This window comes from Callorhinus ursinus, unplaced genomic scaffold, assembly GCF_003265705.2.
Source record: "Callorhinus ursinus isolate GAN/ISIS: 27379988/994484 unplaced genomic scaffold, GSC_fseal_2.0 scaffold81, whole genome shotgun sequence".
Lineage (NCBI taxonomy): Eukaryota > Metazoa > Chordata > Mammalia > Carnivora > Otariidae > Callorhinus > Callorhinus ursinus.
Window position 1 is genome coordinate 3,037,333 of NW_027397143.1, and position 17,987 is coordinate 3,055,319.

At 47.8% G+C, this 17,987-nt stretch overlaps 1 protein-coding gene across 2 annotated transcripts in view; it reads right to left on the reverse strand.

The window, feature by feature from the left end:
* Window positions 1–3,620: 3,620 nt before the first annotated feature.
* Window positions 3,621–17,987, reverse strand: part of GFPT2 (glutamine-fructose-6-phosphate transaminase 2) — a 40,517-nt gene continuing 26,150 nt past the window's right edge. For both annotated transcript variants that reach the window (XM_025862721.2, XM_073887561.1), the window contains 10 exons: window positions 15,349–15,512; window positions 13,769–13,864; window positions 13,593–13,690; window positions 13,190–13,310; window positions 10,640–10,797; window positions 10,347–10,461; window positions 7,827–7,954; window positions 6,157–6,324; window positions 5,064–5,225; window positions 3,621–3,760 (listed from right to left, as the gene is read on the reverse strand). In XM_025862721.2, the coding sequence (XP_025718506.1) occupies window positions 3,716–3,760; window positions 5,064–5,225; window positions 6,157–6,324; window positions 7,827–7,954; window positions 10,347–10,461; window positions 10,640–10,797; window positions 13,190–13,310; window positions 13,593–13,690; window positions 13,769–13,864; window positions 15,349–15,512 (1,255 nt within the window). In that variant the 3' untranslated portion in view covers window positions 3,621–3,715. The remainder of the gene's footprint in view (window positions 3,761–5,063; window positions 5,226–6,156; window positions 6,325–7,826; window positions 7,955–10,346; window positions 10,462–10,639; window positions 10,798–13,189; window positions 13,311–13,592; window positions 13,691–13,768; window positions 13,865–15,348; window positions 15,513–17,987) is intronic.

Here is a 17,987-nt window from a genome sequence, read left to right on the forward strand (position 1 = left end):
GGGGAAAGAAGGAAATACAAAGGTCACCTGCATCAGAGTGAGTTTGAAACCCTCAACTGCAAAACCGTGAACAAGGTCATGGAGATTTACCTTTACAGTTCTGAAGAAAACATGTTTTGTGACCTAGAATTCTATACATAGCTAAACCCTCAGTCCTGTGTGAGGCATAAAGTCATTTATTTCTCAAGGTCTCAGAAATTTATCTCCCAGCCTCCTTTACTCAAGAAGGATGTACCCCACCAAGATGACAAAGGAAACTCAGAAGGAAGATGTGAGATGCGGGGAAACAGGATGACAAGGGACTCCCTTGGAGGATGATGGAGCGCTCCCAGGACGGCAGCTCTGCAGCAGATGTGGAGGGAGCTGAGCCATCCTGCAGCGGGGTGACTCCAGAGACAGCCGGGCATCACGAAGACCCCCCACTTCCATCGGGCCTTCCTCTTAAACCAAGGACAGAACACCCAGGACGGCTTGGCCCAGGTTCTCATCAGGACTTGGCTTGTCTTGACCATGTGCCCCCGAGGGTCTCTCCCCTGATGCTCTGCTGAGGGCACGCATATCCCCCATAGAAGTTCTCAGCATTTCCCTGAGAACGGGAGGCAGCCTCTTCCCTCTGGCCGTACTTCTGCCATATGTCCGATGCCTGCTCCACACCTCAGTCTTTTTTTAAAAAATTTTTTATTGTTATGTTAATCACCATATATTACATAATTTGTTTTGGTGTACTGTTCCATGATTCATTGTTTGTTCATAACACCCAGTGCTCCATGCAGAATGTGCCCTCCTCAATACCCATCACCAGGCTAACCCATCCCCCTACCCTCCTCCCCTCTAGAAACCTCAGTTTGTTTTTCAGAGTCCATCATCTCTCCTGGTTCGTCTCCCCCTCTGACTTACTCCCCTTCATTCTTCCTCTCCTGCTATCTTCTTCTTTTTCTTTTTTCTTAAAATATGTTGCGTTATTTGTTTCAGAAGTACAGATCTGTGATTCAACAGTCTTGCACAATTCACAGCGCTCACCGTAGCACATATCTTCCCCAATGTCCATCACCCAGCGACCCCATCCCTCCCACCCCCGACCACTCCAGCAACCCTCAGTTTGTTCCTGAGATTAAGAATTCCTCATATCAGTGAGGTCATATGATACATGTCTTTCTCTGATTGACTGATTTCACTCAGCATAACACCCTCCAGTTCCATCCACGTCGTTGCAAATGGCAAGATCTCATTCCTTTTGATGGCTGCATGATATGCCATTCCACACCTCAGTCTTGCTAAGCGCCCAAGTGTAAAGAGCCCTGTGTTTCCCAAGACTCACTTGGGAGATGAAATGCATTTCTCTGGTTCTCATCCAGATGAAAAGGTTCTGGCTAGTTTGTAAAGTCTCCTAACCTCAGAAGTTGTAATGACCAGCACGGTCTGATTAAAAAGACAGAAAGGAGGGGCGCCTGGGTGGTTCAGTCGGCTAAGCGGCTGCCTTCGGCTCAGGTCATGATCCCAGGGTCCTGGGATCAAGTCCCACATGGGGCTCCTTGCTCAGTGGGGAGCCTGCTTCTCCCTCTTCCTGCCTCTCCCCCTGCTTGGGCTCTCTCTCTCTCTTTCTCTGACAAATAAATAAATAAAATCTTAAAAAAAAAGAGAGAGAGAAAGGATTGCTGGTGTTGCCAGCAAGACTTACACACCCTGGTGAATCTGTGGGAAGGGCTGGGGGCCGTGGCTCAGAGGATGCCCCCATGGCTCCTGGGTTCCTGCCAGCCCTTCAGAAGTGGGATTCCGGAGGAGCTACAGGAAACCTCTGTTGGTAGCTGCCATTGCCTGGAGCACCGGGCGGTGGGTGAGTTTTAGGGAGCACTGCCGTAGCATGTGCTTTGGGGCTAAGGGCCATAGAAGGACCTCCTCTCTGCCAAAGCCATAATTCTGTCTGCTTCTGCCTGAGGAGAAAGAAGTCACATGATTTCTCCATAAATAATATGATTTCTAAACCGCCTCCCAGATCTTCCGTGAAGCATCTCACTGGTGGAATTTTAACTTGGAAATGTAATTCCCAGGTTGCCAAGCCCTGTGACACAAGGGAGGGCATAGGAAAGGATGGAAAAGTTACTGAGTAGCCCACGTAATCCTGAACAAAGGTCTGATGGTAAACTAGAGTCACTCACACACACACCGAAGACACTAGTCAAGCCATCTGGGATAGCCACTTTCTTTGGGAGCCTGAATTCCGACCCCACAAGCCTTCAGAGCCCTGGCCCTGGCTTCTTATCTTCCTGCCTGACTGTATTAATAAAATTGGTGACTATGATGGATTCATGGAAATTAAAAAGTATGGATTTGAGGGGCGCCTGGGTGGCTCAGTAGGTGAAGCATCTGCCTTCGGCTCAGGTCATGATCCCAGAGTCCTGGGATTGAGTCCCACGTCGGGCTCCCTGCTCAGCGGGGAGCCTGCTTCTCCCTCTCTCCCCTGCTCATCCTCTCTCTCTCGCTAGCTCACTCTCTCTCTCTCTCGCTCTCAAATAAATAAATAAAATCTTTTAAAAAAAAAAGGTATGGATTTGAGAGTTTCACCCCTTCATGTTGCCTTCGGGTTCTGGGCAACCATCTTAAACAGCATCACGTGGTTCAACCCCCTCCAACAGCTGTTCAGTGGACTCAACCAAGAGTTCCAAATATCCTACAGTTTGTTCCCTCCTGTAAAATAAATACTCCTCATTTTCACACTAGAAGTATGCAGGTCACAGGTGTGGGCACAGTGCCATTGGCTATCAAGAAACAGGGCTCACTGCCACCAGACCCTGCTGATTTCCTGTTTTGAGGAGCCCTCAAAATCCAAGTACACAAGAATAAGATTACCAGAAATCTAAACACACAAGCCAGAAAAGAATCGTACTGTCTTTATTGTCTTAAAATTGCATAGTATTTTGATTGTGCACGCTTTTAAATAGAGGGCAAGGTGGCCCACTTGAAACTACTCTCTTGCATGGGATATTTCAAGCTGTTCTACTATAGATAGGAGCAGGGACCAAAATGCTGCCTGGGCTTAAAAAGAGCCATGATCAGATTTAACCGAAGTTGGAGAATCGGAGGGATTTATAGAAGAAACTGTTGAAGGACATTGAGATTTTGAAGGGATTTACAGGAGGCATCGGAAGGTGGGGGGCGGGGGGGGGCTTCCCTGATGTCAGGGGACAGGATTCAGGGGCAGCCCAGAGAGGACAGGAAAGGAGAAAGGAGTCCAGAGGGGCAATGCCTTGTGCTCAAATCTGAGATGAATGCCCCCCCCGCCAGGAGGCTGGGGGATACATGGTCTGGGAGTTACCTTGGCTCTAGAAAGCCACATACTAGAAAAATAACTTAAAAGCTATACAATCATCATTATAAATATTTTGTCTTTTAAAACTAACTAGTGTTGGTTAAAAAAAGGTTCACAGTTCCTCTGAAGAGAGCTGTGTCTCTATTGCACAGTAGTGGAGAAGTCCGCTCTGATCCCCATGTGTAAACAATGATTCCTTTCTCCTCTGGCAACTTCGGGACACAGAGAAACAGTATCTGCTGTAAGCGAAGCACTTGGGTACAAGGCACCTGGCAGCTGTCAAGCTCTACTGGGATCTACTCAGAACACACAGAATGCCCACTGTTCTTCCCACTTGGGTGTCCCTGGGACGGGCCTCGAAGCACACACGACAGGTGGCAACGGCCTCCTCAGGCTCTTCCTTGTTCTCTATTCCACGGTTACAGACTTGGCCAGATTTCTGGGGAAGTCGACCTAAAATGAGAGAAAGTAGCCGCTCAGGACCCCCTAGAGCTCAGCAATGTGCCATGGCATAAAGCCTATTATCAGAGTACTTGAAGAAAAGGAGATGGGTGTTCTGGTCACCTTGAACCATGAGCTAGTTCCTGGATACCAGCATCTTGGAAGTGGTTCCTTATTCCAGAAACGTCACTCAACTATATCATGTTTATTTCATTCAATAAACACTTAGTGTGCACCTGATTCGTGTCATGCTGCGTTAAAACTATTGAAAGGATCTGATCCATGCTATTAAAACCAATGAACTCAGTGTGTCCTGTTAAATATTCACTTTTCTTGGAAGGATATACTCTCAATCTACGAGATTTGTTAGTCCAGAGTGGGGGTTGGGAAGAAAAGGTGACTGGGGATGGTCAATAGAGCAGGCTTCAATTTTATCTACAATGTCTTCTTTTGCTTACAATAATGTTTTTTTTTTTTTAAAGAAACAAATATGACAAAATGTTAGCCAATGGCAGTTCTGGATATGTGCACCGTTAGGTATTTGTTACATTGTGGGGTTTTTTTTTTTTGTATGGTTATGTATCTTTAAAAGCTTCTCGAAATTAAATTGTAATAAGACTTCTTTTTCTTTACACAGTGAGTTGTATGCTCTTATATACTTTTGCCAGTGGGGTAGTAAATTGGTTCTTTTCTGGAACATAAATTGACAATATATGTTGGGAGTCTCAAAATGTTGAATCATTTGCTAGACTGAGGACAAGTTTTAAATGTGGGAGGAAGACACATGTGCAGAGATGTTCACTGCAGTTCTGATTTATGCAGCCATTTCCTCCCAAATTAGCAACAGTTGAAATAACAGAAGACTGGCTAAGTCATTGTTACAATCCATGCTACAAGACTGTGAGAATATTGTACATGTTGCTTGTGTAAGTTATTATATTTGGAATACTGTAAATGTTGCTTACAATAAGTTCAAGATGTAAGAAAATGCTTGTAAATATATTTAAAGGGAAGATGTAAAATGTCATCCTCGATATAATCTCAAAAAATGTTCAAAAATTCACACACACAAGGAAAAGACTGGAATGAATTATTAAATTTGCCCCTCTGGGTGATGAGTTTGTAGTCTAATATGGTCTTCATAATCTCGCGACTTGTTTTCAAGGGATGTAAGTTACCTTAAAAAGAGAGTTGTTTTAAATGAAAAAAAAATGTCTCCTATGAATATTTACACCCAATAAGCACTCCAGAACAAAATCAAACTCTGTGGTTATGTTTTCCCCCTTTGGGGGGTTCGGCGCGGTTTCAGACGTACATCATATCCTCGGAGAACAGCCAGATGAAAGGACAGGAGCTGCAGCGGGATCACACTCAGGATGCCCTGGAGGCAGTCCACTGTGTGGGGCAGCTCGATCGTCTTATACGCGAACTTGGAACTCTCAGTGTCGTCCCTGCAGCACAGTATAATCGGGCGACCCTAAAGCAGAGAAATAGGATCACGACATGCAGACTGTCTCTGAAAGAACAACCCCTCACCTACAGCAGAGTTTCTGAGATCAACCTCATTGCCATGATCACAGTGGTCTCTTGCTTTTGCTGCAAGTATGGGGGAGGTGATGTGCGTGGCTGGTGCGAAGGACAAAGTGTTGGATGCTGTTGAGTGAGTTTCTCTCCCTTCCCTAGTAGGGTGATCGCCAGCCTGTGGCATTCATTTCTAGCACCCATCTGTTGAGTGGCTTCAGTGTGCCTTGCCAAGGGCAGGGCACACCTACTCTTCACTCTCAGGGGACTCACAACTGAGGGGTAGAAAACAAAAACAGAAGCAAGCCAACCAATAACTGATGATGAATTCCAGATAAATGCCGCAGAGGCCACAAAACATGGTACTATGATTGGAAGACACTGGTGAGGAACAGCCAGCACCAAGGCATAGAGACAGAAATCAGCTTGGCCTGAGTGGGAAACAGAAGGAAGGGGCCAGATAATGCAGGCCTGTGGTCACTCTAGTTTTATGGGAAGCCGCCGGAAGGCTTTAAGCAAGGAAGTAAAGCGATTTGTGTTTTCTAACTTCTGTTATATAAAACCAGCAGCTGGCTGAAGGGCATTGTTGGATCTCACGTCCCTGTAACTTCATGAGCCCTCCCAGGATGGATCTGTGCTCCCACCTCCGGGCGGCTCCACACTGGGAATCCAGGACAGCTAAGGCCAATCTGGGTCACAAGGTCTCACTGAGGAGCCGTGGTGCCCATGGCCACAGGCTGGCCAGTCGTTTATGAATGTGTGTGCCACTCATGAGGGGCTCTGGGAGAGAGTGTGTGGCCAAACCTGCTCAGTGTCGGGACCGCTCATAACCAGTGCATGGGAGAGAACAGGAGACAGGGGGCCCCAGCATAGCTGACAGCCCTCACCTGGCGGGCTGTGACCTGCTGCAGGGCGTTCTGGCATTTGGCAAAGCAAGGGTCCTTCATGATGACCATGATGACGGGCATCTGCTTGTCAATCAGCGCCAAGGGTCCGTGCTTCAGCTCCCCAGCCAGGATGCCTTCCGAATGCATGTAGGTTATCTCTTTAATTTTCTGGGGAAACACAAGGTGGGGTCCGTGTGACACCGGGCAGACGGGAGCAGATCAGCCAGAGAGGAGGGAGGGGAGCTGGGGGAGGGATGAATCCAGAAGGCAGGGAGCTGAGGGCTGCAGGGCAGATGAACGAATGAGTGAAGTGGTCAACAGCACTGAGGGCAGCTCTCAAGGCCAGGGCCAGGGCAGGCTGGTGTCCAGAGCATGTGCAGAGCCCAGCACACAGCCTGCGTCCCCAGACCAGCCCCCAGCACAGCCGCCCCCCTTGGATGGACAAGTCAACGCTGATCTGGCTTGCCCTTTCCACCCTCTGTCCGGGCCCCATGGCCTTCCCACAGTTACAGTTTGTAATGATGGCATTGCATTCTGTCTAGATACACCTTCCTTCAATGATCTGATTGGTCGGTGCCCCCAATTCTAGACCATTAATAACTTCCAAAGGGTTCCTTCAACTTACTTAGGAGGCAAAAATCACACACACTGGGCTGTTATTGGAATTCTTCCCTGTGTTTAAGGAGATCCATTTCTATTAGGTTATCATTAAACCTACGTCACTGAACTGGTGAGTGTCAAATGAAACATTTCTCAACTCCCCTAGAACTATTTATTTTGGTGGGGGGGAAACTGGCAGGAGCATGGCCCCACCCGGGATGCCGGGATGCCGCAGACAGCTGGAGTGCAGGCCCCTAGGAGACCACAGAGGGGCCATTGATGTGTCCTAGCAGCCGGTGTAAAAGCTTCTTTCTTCCCCCAAAGACTGACTTGGAGACGCAGCTGAATATGCATCTTTCACCAGCACACTGCAGCTGAGCCCCACCTCCCCAGCACCAGGCAGCAGAGGCATGGGGGGGCTGCAAGTGGACCCCCCCCCGGCCTTTGCCCTTTGGGTCCCCCCCCCCAACAAGCAGCGTGCCCAGCCCTTCACTTCTTTTGGCAAGGGTCGGAGCCTGCAGAGGAAGCCTGTGGAATTTGGAGCTCACTGCCGGTCAGGCATCTCTGGCTTGTGGAAACCACCCCCCACTCACCCCCACCACTTGTAAAACCCTCTGAGTGTTTCTCTCAAATAGAGGTGACAGGAAGGAGCAAGGACTTGCTCCTGAGGAAGAGGAGGGGAGCCAAGCTGGGCCAGGGATGATGCCCTTGCTTGAGTCCTTAGTGCGGCCTCACCGTTTGCTTTGGTTGGGCATTCTCATCCATAAGCAGCAAGCATAGAGAGGGTTACAGGCTAGCACTAGACTCAGCCCCTGGACAGCACTACCCCACCCTCTTGGTATCCCCGTGATCCTGGCACCTGCCCACGCTCCAGCAGCTCTCGTACTAGGGTTTGGATCTTTAGTGCCACAACATAGACAGTTACCAATTTTAAAAAGGCAGGCTGGTCTTGGAAGCTCATTCCGTCAGGATTTCCAGCTCCCCTTGGAAGTTTGAGGGCTAACAGGGAAACTGCAGAGAGTCCTCATGCAGGGGCTGGTTGGGGGGGGGGTTGGGCAGAGGAGGCTCACCAGGGCTCCTTCCAGGCACGTGGCGTAGTTATAGCCCCGTCCCATGACCAGGAGTGACCTCTGCGTGTAGAGCTCCAGGGCCAGGTCATGAATCTTCTCATCCAGTGACAGCACTTCCTTGATCAGTCCTAAATCACGAATACAGCAGAGAGGATGCCAGTCATACTAGATTTTATAGCAAGATTCACAAAGAAAAATCATGGTGTATAGACGAAGTTTGGGAACTCACACCACTTCATACACTTGGCTTCCTCTCGCATTAGTTTCAAAGGGTTTTAAATGTAGATTATGGGAAATAACTTGGGTGATTAGCCAGGATTTTGTTTATGTTCGTACTTTCTCGAGCATGTAAGGTAATCAGAGAAGTGTTATTTCTAGCTCCATTTTACTGGTAAGGCAACTGAAGCTCAGAGAGGCTAAATCACCAGCTGGTCAGCCACAGGGCTGACACCCCAAATTAATGCCCCATCGCCCCATCCAGCCCACCTGCTGGAGACACCAGTGTAAGTTGGACCAACACTTCCCAAACCTTTTGGCCTCAAGACTTATTTGCACTCTTAAAAATGATTGTGAATCCTTAGGACACTTTGTTTCTGTTGGTTCTATCAATACTTACCGATTAGAAGCTGACAAAATTAAAGATATTTTTATTCATTCATTTAAAAGTCACAATAAACCCATTATATGTTTTTAAAAGCTAGTGAGAATAATAGTGCTGTTTATATTTTTGTAAATCTTTAAATGCCTGACTTTGTAATAAAGCCATTTAGACTCTCACATCTGTTTCCTCATTCAACCTGTTGTGATACGTTCTTTTGGTTGAAGAATAGGAAGAAAATCCCGCCTCACAGAGATTTGTAGTTGGAGAAGGAAGGAGCATATAAATAACTTTTTCCAATAATTGTGAATGTTCTTCTCCGATATTATATCAAAGTTAAGAAAAGATAATTTCTTTTTTTAAAAATTCATTAATTTATTTAAGTAATCTCTGCACCCAACATGGGCTCTAACTCACAACCCCGAGATTAAGAGTCACATGCTCTACTGATTGAGCCATCCAGGCGTCCCAAGAAACAGTACTTTCTTAAAAGAGTAGTTGCAAATGTAGACTCTGAAATCCTATCAATAAATTTTCCTACCTTGTGACATTAAAATTTATCTGTCCAACTTGCACTTATTTAAATGGAGGTTTTATGCGTGTATACTTTTGTGACATCATGCATTGGCCGTTTGGAAAATATAGGTCCACTGAATTATGCAAATCTTCTAAAAATGGACACATTTCATCATAAAATATGTTTTTTTAGAAATGACATGTCTTCAAATCACCATGGCCTGATCAGAGATGTCTTTAAGTGACGGGAAGTGGTCAAGCTCACACTCACAAGCTACAAGTGTTCCCAAATCCTAAATTTCACATGAAAGCCTGAAGTTTATCACTGGCAAGAGATAGTCGGTTTTTCTTCTCAAAGTGTCAGGCTAACTTTGCTCATTTTTGAGAAAATGTCTGCCACGTACTCAAGTCAGCTTGCGACTCTAAAATTCCAGGGTGCTTTTCTTGGAAACAACCATCACACTCTTCAGTGTGATTTAGGCACACTTCCCATTTTGTCAAACATAACATTAAAAAGTGTTGCAATTTACTAAGATTAATGCATTTTCCTGCTTCGTGAAGGACATCTTTGAGCAAAGCTAGGTGCGTGGTGGTGTGTGCTAAGGCCCCAATCAATGGTGGCCACCACCGCCTTTGCAAATGTCCACACAGTGAAAAAGGCAAACGCGTTTATTATAAATAACGTGTTTACTGTGAGACTGGGGACCTACAGACCACATCTTGAGAACTGCAAAAGAGGGGAGTTTGGTGAGACAGAAGGAGCAGTCTGGGACAGGAAAAGGCTCAGGGCCATTTGCTCCTTCTCAGATATTTGCTGAGCACCTACTGTATACCTGCCCTGCCTGGACACCAGGCATCCAGCAGTGATTCTGATAGATAGGGTTGTATGCTCGGTGGGCTGACATGTTAGTTAGGAGATAAGCCAGTATATGGGAGAACAGGTAACTTCAGATCATTGCATGTGCTAAAAAGACAAGAAATGGGCTAACATTTTGTAGCTGGGGCAGGGGACTAGTTAGGATGGCCAGGAAGGGTCCCAGGAGGTGAGATTTGTACTCAGACTCGAATGATGAGAAGCCATCAGCTGGAGAGCTGGAGGAAGAGGGTTTCTGTAGAGGAAAGGGGCAGTGCAAAGGCCCTGTGGTGGAAAGAGCTTGGCACTGCTAAGGATCAGAAGGTCATGAGGCAGCCCAAGGAGGAAGGGAGGGAGTGGAATGAGGTCAGAGGAGGCAGGGGCCAAGTGTGCAGGGTTCTCAGGCCTGGTGAAGAGTGCGGACTTTAATCTTAGCCCAGGGGGAGCTTCTGGAGGCATTTAGTGGTGACCACGAAGTTTTGAGGAGGAGGAAGTGATTAACAGCACTGTTTATGAGAGACAGTCATAAGGAAACTTTAGTTCTGGAACATACCAGGTAAAGACCGTAAACCACAGATGATCTCTCGCCTTCTGTTTTGCAGTGAAATTCGGTCTTCGGACATCATCAAACCAAACATCACCAGGGAGATGAACTGACTTGTGTAAGCCTGTGGATAAAATGGTGACTCTGGCAGAGCAGAGGCGAACGTGTGCTTGTGGACCACACGGGAGGAGGCGCATCAGTGGGCCCCCCTGCCCCACAGCGCCCTGTCTGCCCAGCTAGCCGAGGCCCTCCCCTGGGGCACACCTGTCCGCCCGGCCGGGGCACAGGTGGGAGGTGCCTACCTTGGTGCTGGCCACGCCGATCTCTGGCCCCGCATTGATGTGGACACCGCAGTCGGTCTCTCGAGAGATGGAGCTGCCCACGGTGTTGGTGACACCCACGGTCAGGGCCCGGCGGTCCTTACAGTAGCGTAACGCCAGGAGGGTGTCTGCAGTCTCACCTGCCACATGGTCCCCCCCTCTCAGCCACGTATTCACAGGAGCATGGCTCTGCCAGCTCGAACCCCCCCCCCGCCGGCCCTCCAGCTCTTGTACTCTCACTCTTAGGCAGCAATCAGGGCCCGGACATAGCTGGCATGTTCTCAGAAAGGAAAATTCATACATGACAATTTTTCCGGTTGATTCTTGGATTCAAGATTTGGCTACTCTTTATGTGGCAAGCATGTTTTCATCAATCACTGTTTCTCTGAGCCCTCACAGCAGCCCCACGGGGGCCATCATCCCCCTTGAGGATGAGGACCTCGGAGATGGAGGGAACTGGTGCCTTGCTTCCTCGGGGCCACGCGGCTGTGGGTGACAAACGAGCCAACCCAGGTGCGCCTGGCTCCCAGTGTCCTTGCTAGGACTTTAAGCTGCCTTATTCAGAACGTGCTGAGATTTAACATTTTAAAAAGCAAGAATGCCCATTTCTCAAACAGATCTTGTTTTAAAGCAGAACGCCGCATGCAGCCTGCCAGTGCGAACTCAAAATTATTTTTTATGATAAAGCTACTTAAATTGGTGCATGAATAAGCCAGCACAGGAGCCCTGTATTTGTAAGTCCTGAAAGCTCAAACTAAATGAAATATGATCCGATCATAAAATTAAACCCATCGAGAGGCGCCTGGGTGGCTCAGTCGGTGAAGCGTCTGCCTTCGGCTCAGGTCATGATCCCAGGGTCCTGGGATCGAGTCCCGCATCGGGCTCCCTGCTCAGTGGGAAAGTCTGCTTCTCCCTCTCCCACTCCCCCTGCTTGTGTTCCCTCTCCTGCTGTGTCTCTCTCTGTCAAATAAATAAATAAAACCTTAAAAAGAAACTTAAGCCCACCGATGTCCTTGTGGCCACGGCTTTTCTGCAATATGCATGTGTCCCCATCTCCTTTTTCTCTTCAGATATGTGTCTAGGGCACAGCCCTTCTTCAGCACCAGCGGGGCTCAGGGCTCGGAGGCAGGGAGCCAGATGGCTCTATCTTCATCAACCCCACCCCACCCCCAAGTGTTTGATGCAGTATTTTTTTTTTTTTTATTTGACAGAGAGAGAGAAACAGCTAGAGATGGGGAGTGGGAGAGGGAGAAACAGGCTTCTTGTGGAGCAGGGAGCCCGATGCGGGGCTCAATCCCAGGACCCCGGGATCATGACCTAAGCCAAAGGCAGACGTTTAATGACTGAGCCACCCAGGCGCCCCAATACATTTTGTATTGTATTTTTTAAAAAAATATTTTTTAAAACTTAACCAGAAGGGCTGGACAAAACGAAACTAAATCCTTGCTGTGTAGACTCCCAGAAGCTGCCACTGCCATTATTTTTACACTAAATCAGCTTCTTTTCTTTGGTTGACGGCTCCCACCCAATTCAGGAAACATTCTGAGGCTCTGACGGGATTGCAAAACCAAAGGCGACACTGGCATCTCAAGTCCCAGGGCAGCACGTGGCTCCAGGTAGGCAGCCAGACGGTGGGTGTGTCTGTATTCGTTTTTCTGAGTTTGTCATTGAAATGGAAATGGTCTTAAAAATTCAACTGGGCAGCAGGATTCAAAGTCCCAACGGATATTAAGGCATTGCTGCTAACGGGTTCATGGTGATAATGACATCGTGGTTATGTTTTCTTTTTTTTTCTTTTACCATTTAGAGATACATTGTGAGGTATTTATTAAGTGACACAATGTCAGATTGACTTCAAAATAACCCCGTGGAGGGGGGACAGGTTAATGAGGATCTGGATGACACCAGCTCTGCTGAGCTAATCATTGCTGAGGACAGGTAACTCCTTACGTGAATCTCTACTTTTACAGAGATTTGGAATTTTCCATAATTAAAATGTTTTTAAAAATCCTTCTAAAGGTCACAGAGAGTCCAAGCATATGGCCATGAATCACCTCCCTGACTCTCTGCCCAGCCGGACTGGAGCAAATGCCCAAGCTTTAGCGTTTACTGAAGGTGCCGTGAGCCCAACACCTGTGCGCTGTTTCTCTCTGTGTCCCCCTGCTGGGCAGCAGGGGCACTGCAAAGCATGCATATAGTCCTTGAAGTGACTCTCAACCAGCAGAATTTGGAAGAACTTTCACCTCTCTAAATACACCCAGCACACACGAATAAGCCCTTTGGTGAGTGGTCCCTTAAGTCCCGGACTTGGGATGACAGGAGTGGTGAGAAGCCCTGGCTGCACAGCCTCCTCCCCATAACACGGGACAGGAAGTGATGGCTCTGAGGGTTAAGTGACCATAGGCACAGGAGAGTTTGGCATGTGCTCAGTGTGCAGAGAACTTCACTGCATGAAGGCAGGAGGGAGATACAAGGCGTATTACCAAGAGGACAGAGCCCTGAGGTGAACTAACGCAAACCTGTCATCCTTACCTGACTGGCTGATGAAAAAGCAAACATCATCCCTGAACACCGGTGTGTTCCTGTCCAGAAAATCACTCGCAAGTTCAACCATCACAGGGAGCTCCGTCAGCTCCTCCAAAACTTGCCGTGTCTGAAGCCAACAGGAATGGGGACCAAAGTCAGTCACAGATGCTACAGAGACACAAGGCAGCTGGGCTTCTGGGGACGGTTTGTGAAGTGGCTGGGGCCAGGTGGTCAGGGAATTTCAGGCATGCCTGGTCCCCACCGCGGGAGTAAGGCTTCGGTGCCAACTCTCATGCTGGCTCACGGGCACCAGATTTGGGTCAGACACACCATAGCATCTAAGACACATCTTGTCCTCGGCCGCCGCTCCCTCCCCAGCACCAGCAAGGGCCCAGCGTGATGCACTTACAGCTACGGCGGCGTGGTAACTGGTTCCACAGCCAATCACAATGAGCCGGCGGCAACGCCGAATCTCCTTCAGGTGGTCCTTCAGGCCGCCCAGGAGCACTGCGGGGCACACACAGTGCGTTAATGCTGACCCCACCCAGGGAGGTGCGTCGGCCCAAGGCACAGACGAGGGATTACCTGTGTTGGTCTCAAAATTCACCCGGCCTCTCATGGTGTTGAAAACAGACTCTGGCTGTTCGAAGATCTCCTTCTGCATAAACGCACTGAAGTTACCTGGTCAAATAAACATCAACAGAACAGGTCAATTTTAATCTGGTTACATTACCACTGCTTAACTTGCGATCAGGGTGCAAAGCCATTAAGCAGTTAGTTACAGAGACATATGTGGAGGCCGCTGCAGATTCCCAGGGGTCTCTCGGGGACTGTCCCCCCTCATGCTCACAGTGACAAGTGAGAGGGAAGCAGGCCAGATAAGATTACTACCTTCAGTTGACATATCGGACCCTGCAGCTTGAAGGAGGGAGGGCTATAAGCAGCAAATGTGTGGCTGCTCTTAGCAAGGCCAGAGGAAAGGAAAATGCTTTACTTCCAAAAACCAACCTACTTAGGGAAGTACAAACGAAGTAAGCCCAGAGAAATAGGCAATTGTCTTTTGAACAGATACCCTCCTAGCTTCTGTATTAAAGAAAAACCTTTTCTGGGGCATCTGGGTGGCTCAGTCGGTGAAGCGTCTGCCTTCGGCTCAGGTGATGATCCCAGGGTCCTGGGATGGAGCCCCTCATCGGGCTCCCTGCTCGGTGGGGAGTCTGCTTCTCCCACTCCCCCTGGTCATGTTCTCTCTCTCTCTCAAATAAATAAATAAAATCTTTAAAAAAAAAAAGAAAGAAAGAAAAGAAAAACCTTTTCTGCCACACATGCATTTCTAGGGCTCTGATCTGAATGGAACTGGATGACGTCAAAGGGATGATCTGGCCTCAGAGGGTTAAGGCCCTTGACAGGTGTCGTGCCTGAGGCTTTGGAGGTGTCCACACATGGGGTGGGAATGTTCTCTGGGATACACACACGTGTGATGATGCCAGACATGGTAGAGTGCCCGTCTGCTACCTTCAGCTGGGGACTTGCACAAAGGGCACCATGAAGCAAAGAAGGGTAAATGATCCAAAGGAGCCAGTCAAGAGCAGTGATCTGCTGGTGAGCAATCACTTGGCCGGCCTACGTCACCGTGAGGCGGCCAGAGAGGCAGGCGGAGCATAGTGGGAAAAGGGTAGAGTGAGGTGGGGCCAGGCTGGGCATGGGGTATTTTGGGCTGTGGCAGGAAGTGTGGATTTTCTTCTAAGAACAGTGGGAAGCCATCAGAAAGGGTTTTAAGCAGCGGTGGAAGATGGTCTGATTCACATTCCTAAGTGTTTACCCAGGCTGCCCTATGCAGAAAGGGGTGTAGGGAGACAGGCTCTCCTCAAAAGGAAGAAGTAGTCCACAGACCCCTGTTATTGCAGGCTTTTGACCCAGAGAAGAAATGACCTCTGGGTGTCGGAATGTGTCCCAGAGAGTCGGTAAAGGGAGGCCGTGGATGGACTGCTCAGATTGAGCAGGGAGACCTGGTGCCTGGTTCTAGTCAGGAGCTCCCCAATGGCCACGGCAGGCAGGAGGGCTGTGGTGCCTGTTCAGGGTAGGATGCAGAGTCTCAGGAGCGCCCCCATAGAGTATCTGCCCCCCAACCCAAGACCGCTACACACAGACCCTCAGAGGACACCTGCCTTTCATGATTTGCTGCAGTTCCATCTGCAAGGTCTGGATGGCTCGAGACGGGTCGTCACTAGCCGAACGCTTGACCCGATGAATGGAGAGTTTCCCATCAGCCACTGCGGCAATGTCGTCATCCTCGAGGAAGATGACCCGGTTGGTGTGTTCTATGATGGCGCTGGGGCAAGGGAAACACAGGCATCACAGATGGTGTCTGCGCTCGACAGTTACAAGATGGCAGCCCCTGCCTCCCAAGTGTGGGTCCACATCAGTAGCATCGGACGGCATTTTAGGAGGGACAGGGACATCACACTCTAAACATCAATTCACACCTCCTTCCCTGCCCTCAGAATTATTGTGAAGCCAGTCCCAGACTTCCTAACATTTCATCTGTAAACATTTTAGCTTATATCTCTAAAAAGGAAGGATCATTTTTTAACCTTATTTACCTAAAATTAATAAGTTATTATTAAGTTATTCCTTCATCTCATCAAATGTCCAGTCTGTTCAAATTTCCCCAATAATCTCATAGATGTCCTTTTATGATTGCTTTCTTCAAATCAAGATCCAGACAGTGTCACCTTTGGCTAATGCTCGGGAACCAACACATTATTCTGAATCGGAACGGGAAAGAATGAAACATTTATCTTGCCTTTCAAAATGATCTGGCTTTCAGAATAAACACATTGTTTATGAAGGCAGGTTTCTCTTTATAGAAGGAATATAGCTAATGAAGAAGGAATGACGGCATTAGGATAGTCAATTTGTGAACTCCTAATTATTTTATTTTTATTTTTTAAAAGATTTTATTTATTTATTAGAGAGCATGAGCGGTGGGCGGCAGGGGCGATTAGTTGTAGAGGGAGAGGGAGAAGCAGCCTCCCCGCTGAGCAGGGAGCCCGATGCGGGGCTCGATTCCAGGACCCCAGGATCATGACCTGAGCTGAAGGGAGACGCTTAATGACTGAGCCACCCAGGCGCCCCCCCTTGATCAATCTTAACAGCACTAAAGGACAGACGATGATATATATATGCCTCCGGATGGACGGACACACCACCACATCTGAAGTAGTTCTGCCAAAAAAATCAAACCCGAAGGAGATCAAGTTTCTAGACACCTGTGAACGCCAGGGCACAGAAGTACGAGGGGCAGGGGAATGTGTGAAGTGACACCACGAGGGCTTCATTCAGCAAAACCCCGACAGCAGGAAAGTCATCAGGACAAATGACTCAGTTTCATAACACAGGCACACATACACACAAACCCCCTCTAAGGAAAAAAGGGTGGTTTAGGGGCAAAGTATCAAATATGTCCACCAATGAAATGTGGGGTCACTGTGCTTACTTTTATAAAAACTTTCTCTGCATGGAAAGTGATGATTTTTGTCTTGCAAAATGGCAATACAAAGTTTCTTTTAAAAATAAATCGAGTTAAGGGTGCCTGGGTGGCTCAGTCGGTTGAGCATCTGCCTTTGGCTCAGGTCATGATCCCAGGGTCCTGGGATTGAGTCCTGCATCAGGCTCCCTGCTCAGCAGGGAGCTTGCTTCTCCCTCTCCCTCTGCTGCTCCCCCTCCTTGTGCTCTCTCTGTGTCACATAAATAAATAAAATATTTTAAAAAATGAATTGAGCTAGAAAAGTTGGTAAGTGAAAAAGAAAAGTAGTCAACAGCACAAGTGGTAAAAAAAAAATGCATGAAGGTCGTGCTTATAGGACCATGGGAAGAAAAAAACCCCTCATCCTACCCAGTGTCACACCCACACATGCCCCGTGCAGGAATATAAACTTCATAGCTCCTGATGCAAAGCTAAAGAGAGAAACAACCACCTGTAAAATGAGAGATGATCCCTGCCCTGTGCCTTCCCTAGAGGTTTGTTGTATTTATTAAGTGAGATCATCCTGATGCAGCCCCCTCCCATATAGGCTTCAGGACCACAGCAGTCAGTGCGGGGTGGGGGGAAGGGGGGATATTTGAAACCTCTGTCATTCTCACAATATGTATTGGTTTTCTGGTCTACACACCACATACTGTAGGATCACCTCTTCAAGTTCCCCAAACCTAAGCAAACAAAGGAATCCTGAGGATTTTAATCATAGCATTGAATTTACTGGGTAATTTAAGGAGAGTCAGTATCTTTAAAAAAATAATTCCTAATTATTAAAATAATTTTAAGCCAATTAATTTTTTAAAAATAATATTCAGCCTTTTTACCCAGGAGTGTGGAGTCTCTCCCTTTATTACAAATCTGTTCTTGTTTCTCACGGTGAACTTTTATAGTCTTCTCCAAACAGATTCTGGACTATTTTTGTTAAAATTCATTTTAAGAGATTAACAAAAAGCTTTTCCAGGTCTGGCAAATGATTCCTTTTTGTTGTTGTTCCAGAAAGGTTTGCTGAGAGTTGAGTGTGCCAGCCATGTGAGGAGGCACAGGAGGAAACGGGGTCCCACTGCCCCACTCAGCGGATAGCTTACTGCCGGGAGGTCAGATTTCCACGCCTTCCTTCTCTGACCAGCCTCTAAGGAGTAGTTCTAACAGGCTTTCAGTTGGATTTTAAAAGCATATGATCCTATTGCCTACACATCATCATTTCATCTCCTTGCAGACACTTTCTTTCTTTCTTTCTTTCTTTCTTTCTTTCTTTCTTTCTTTCTT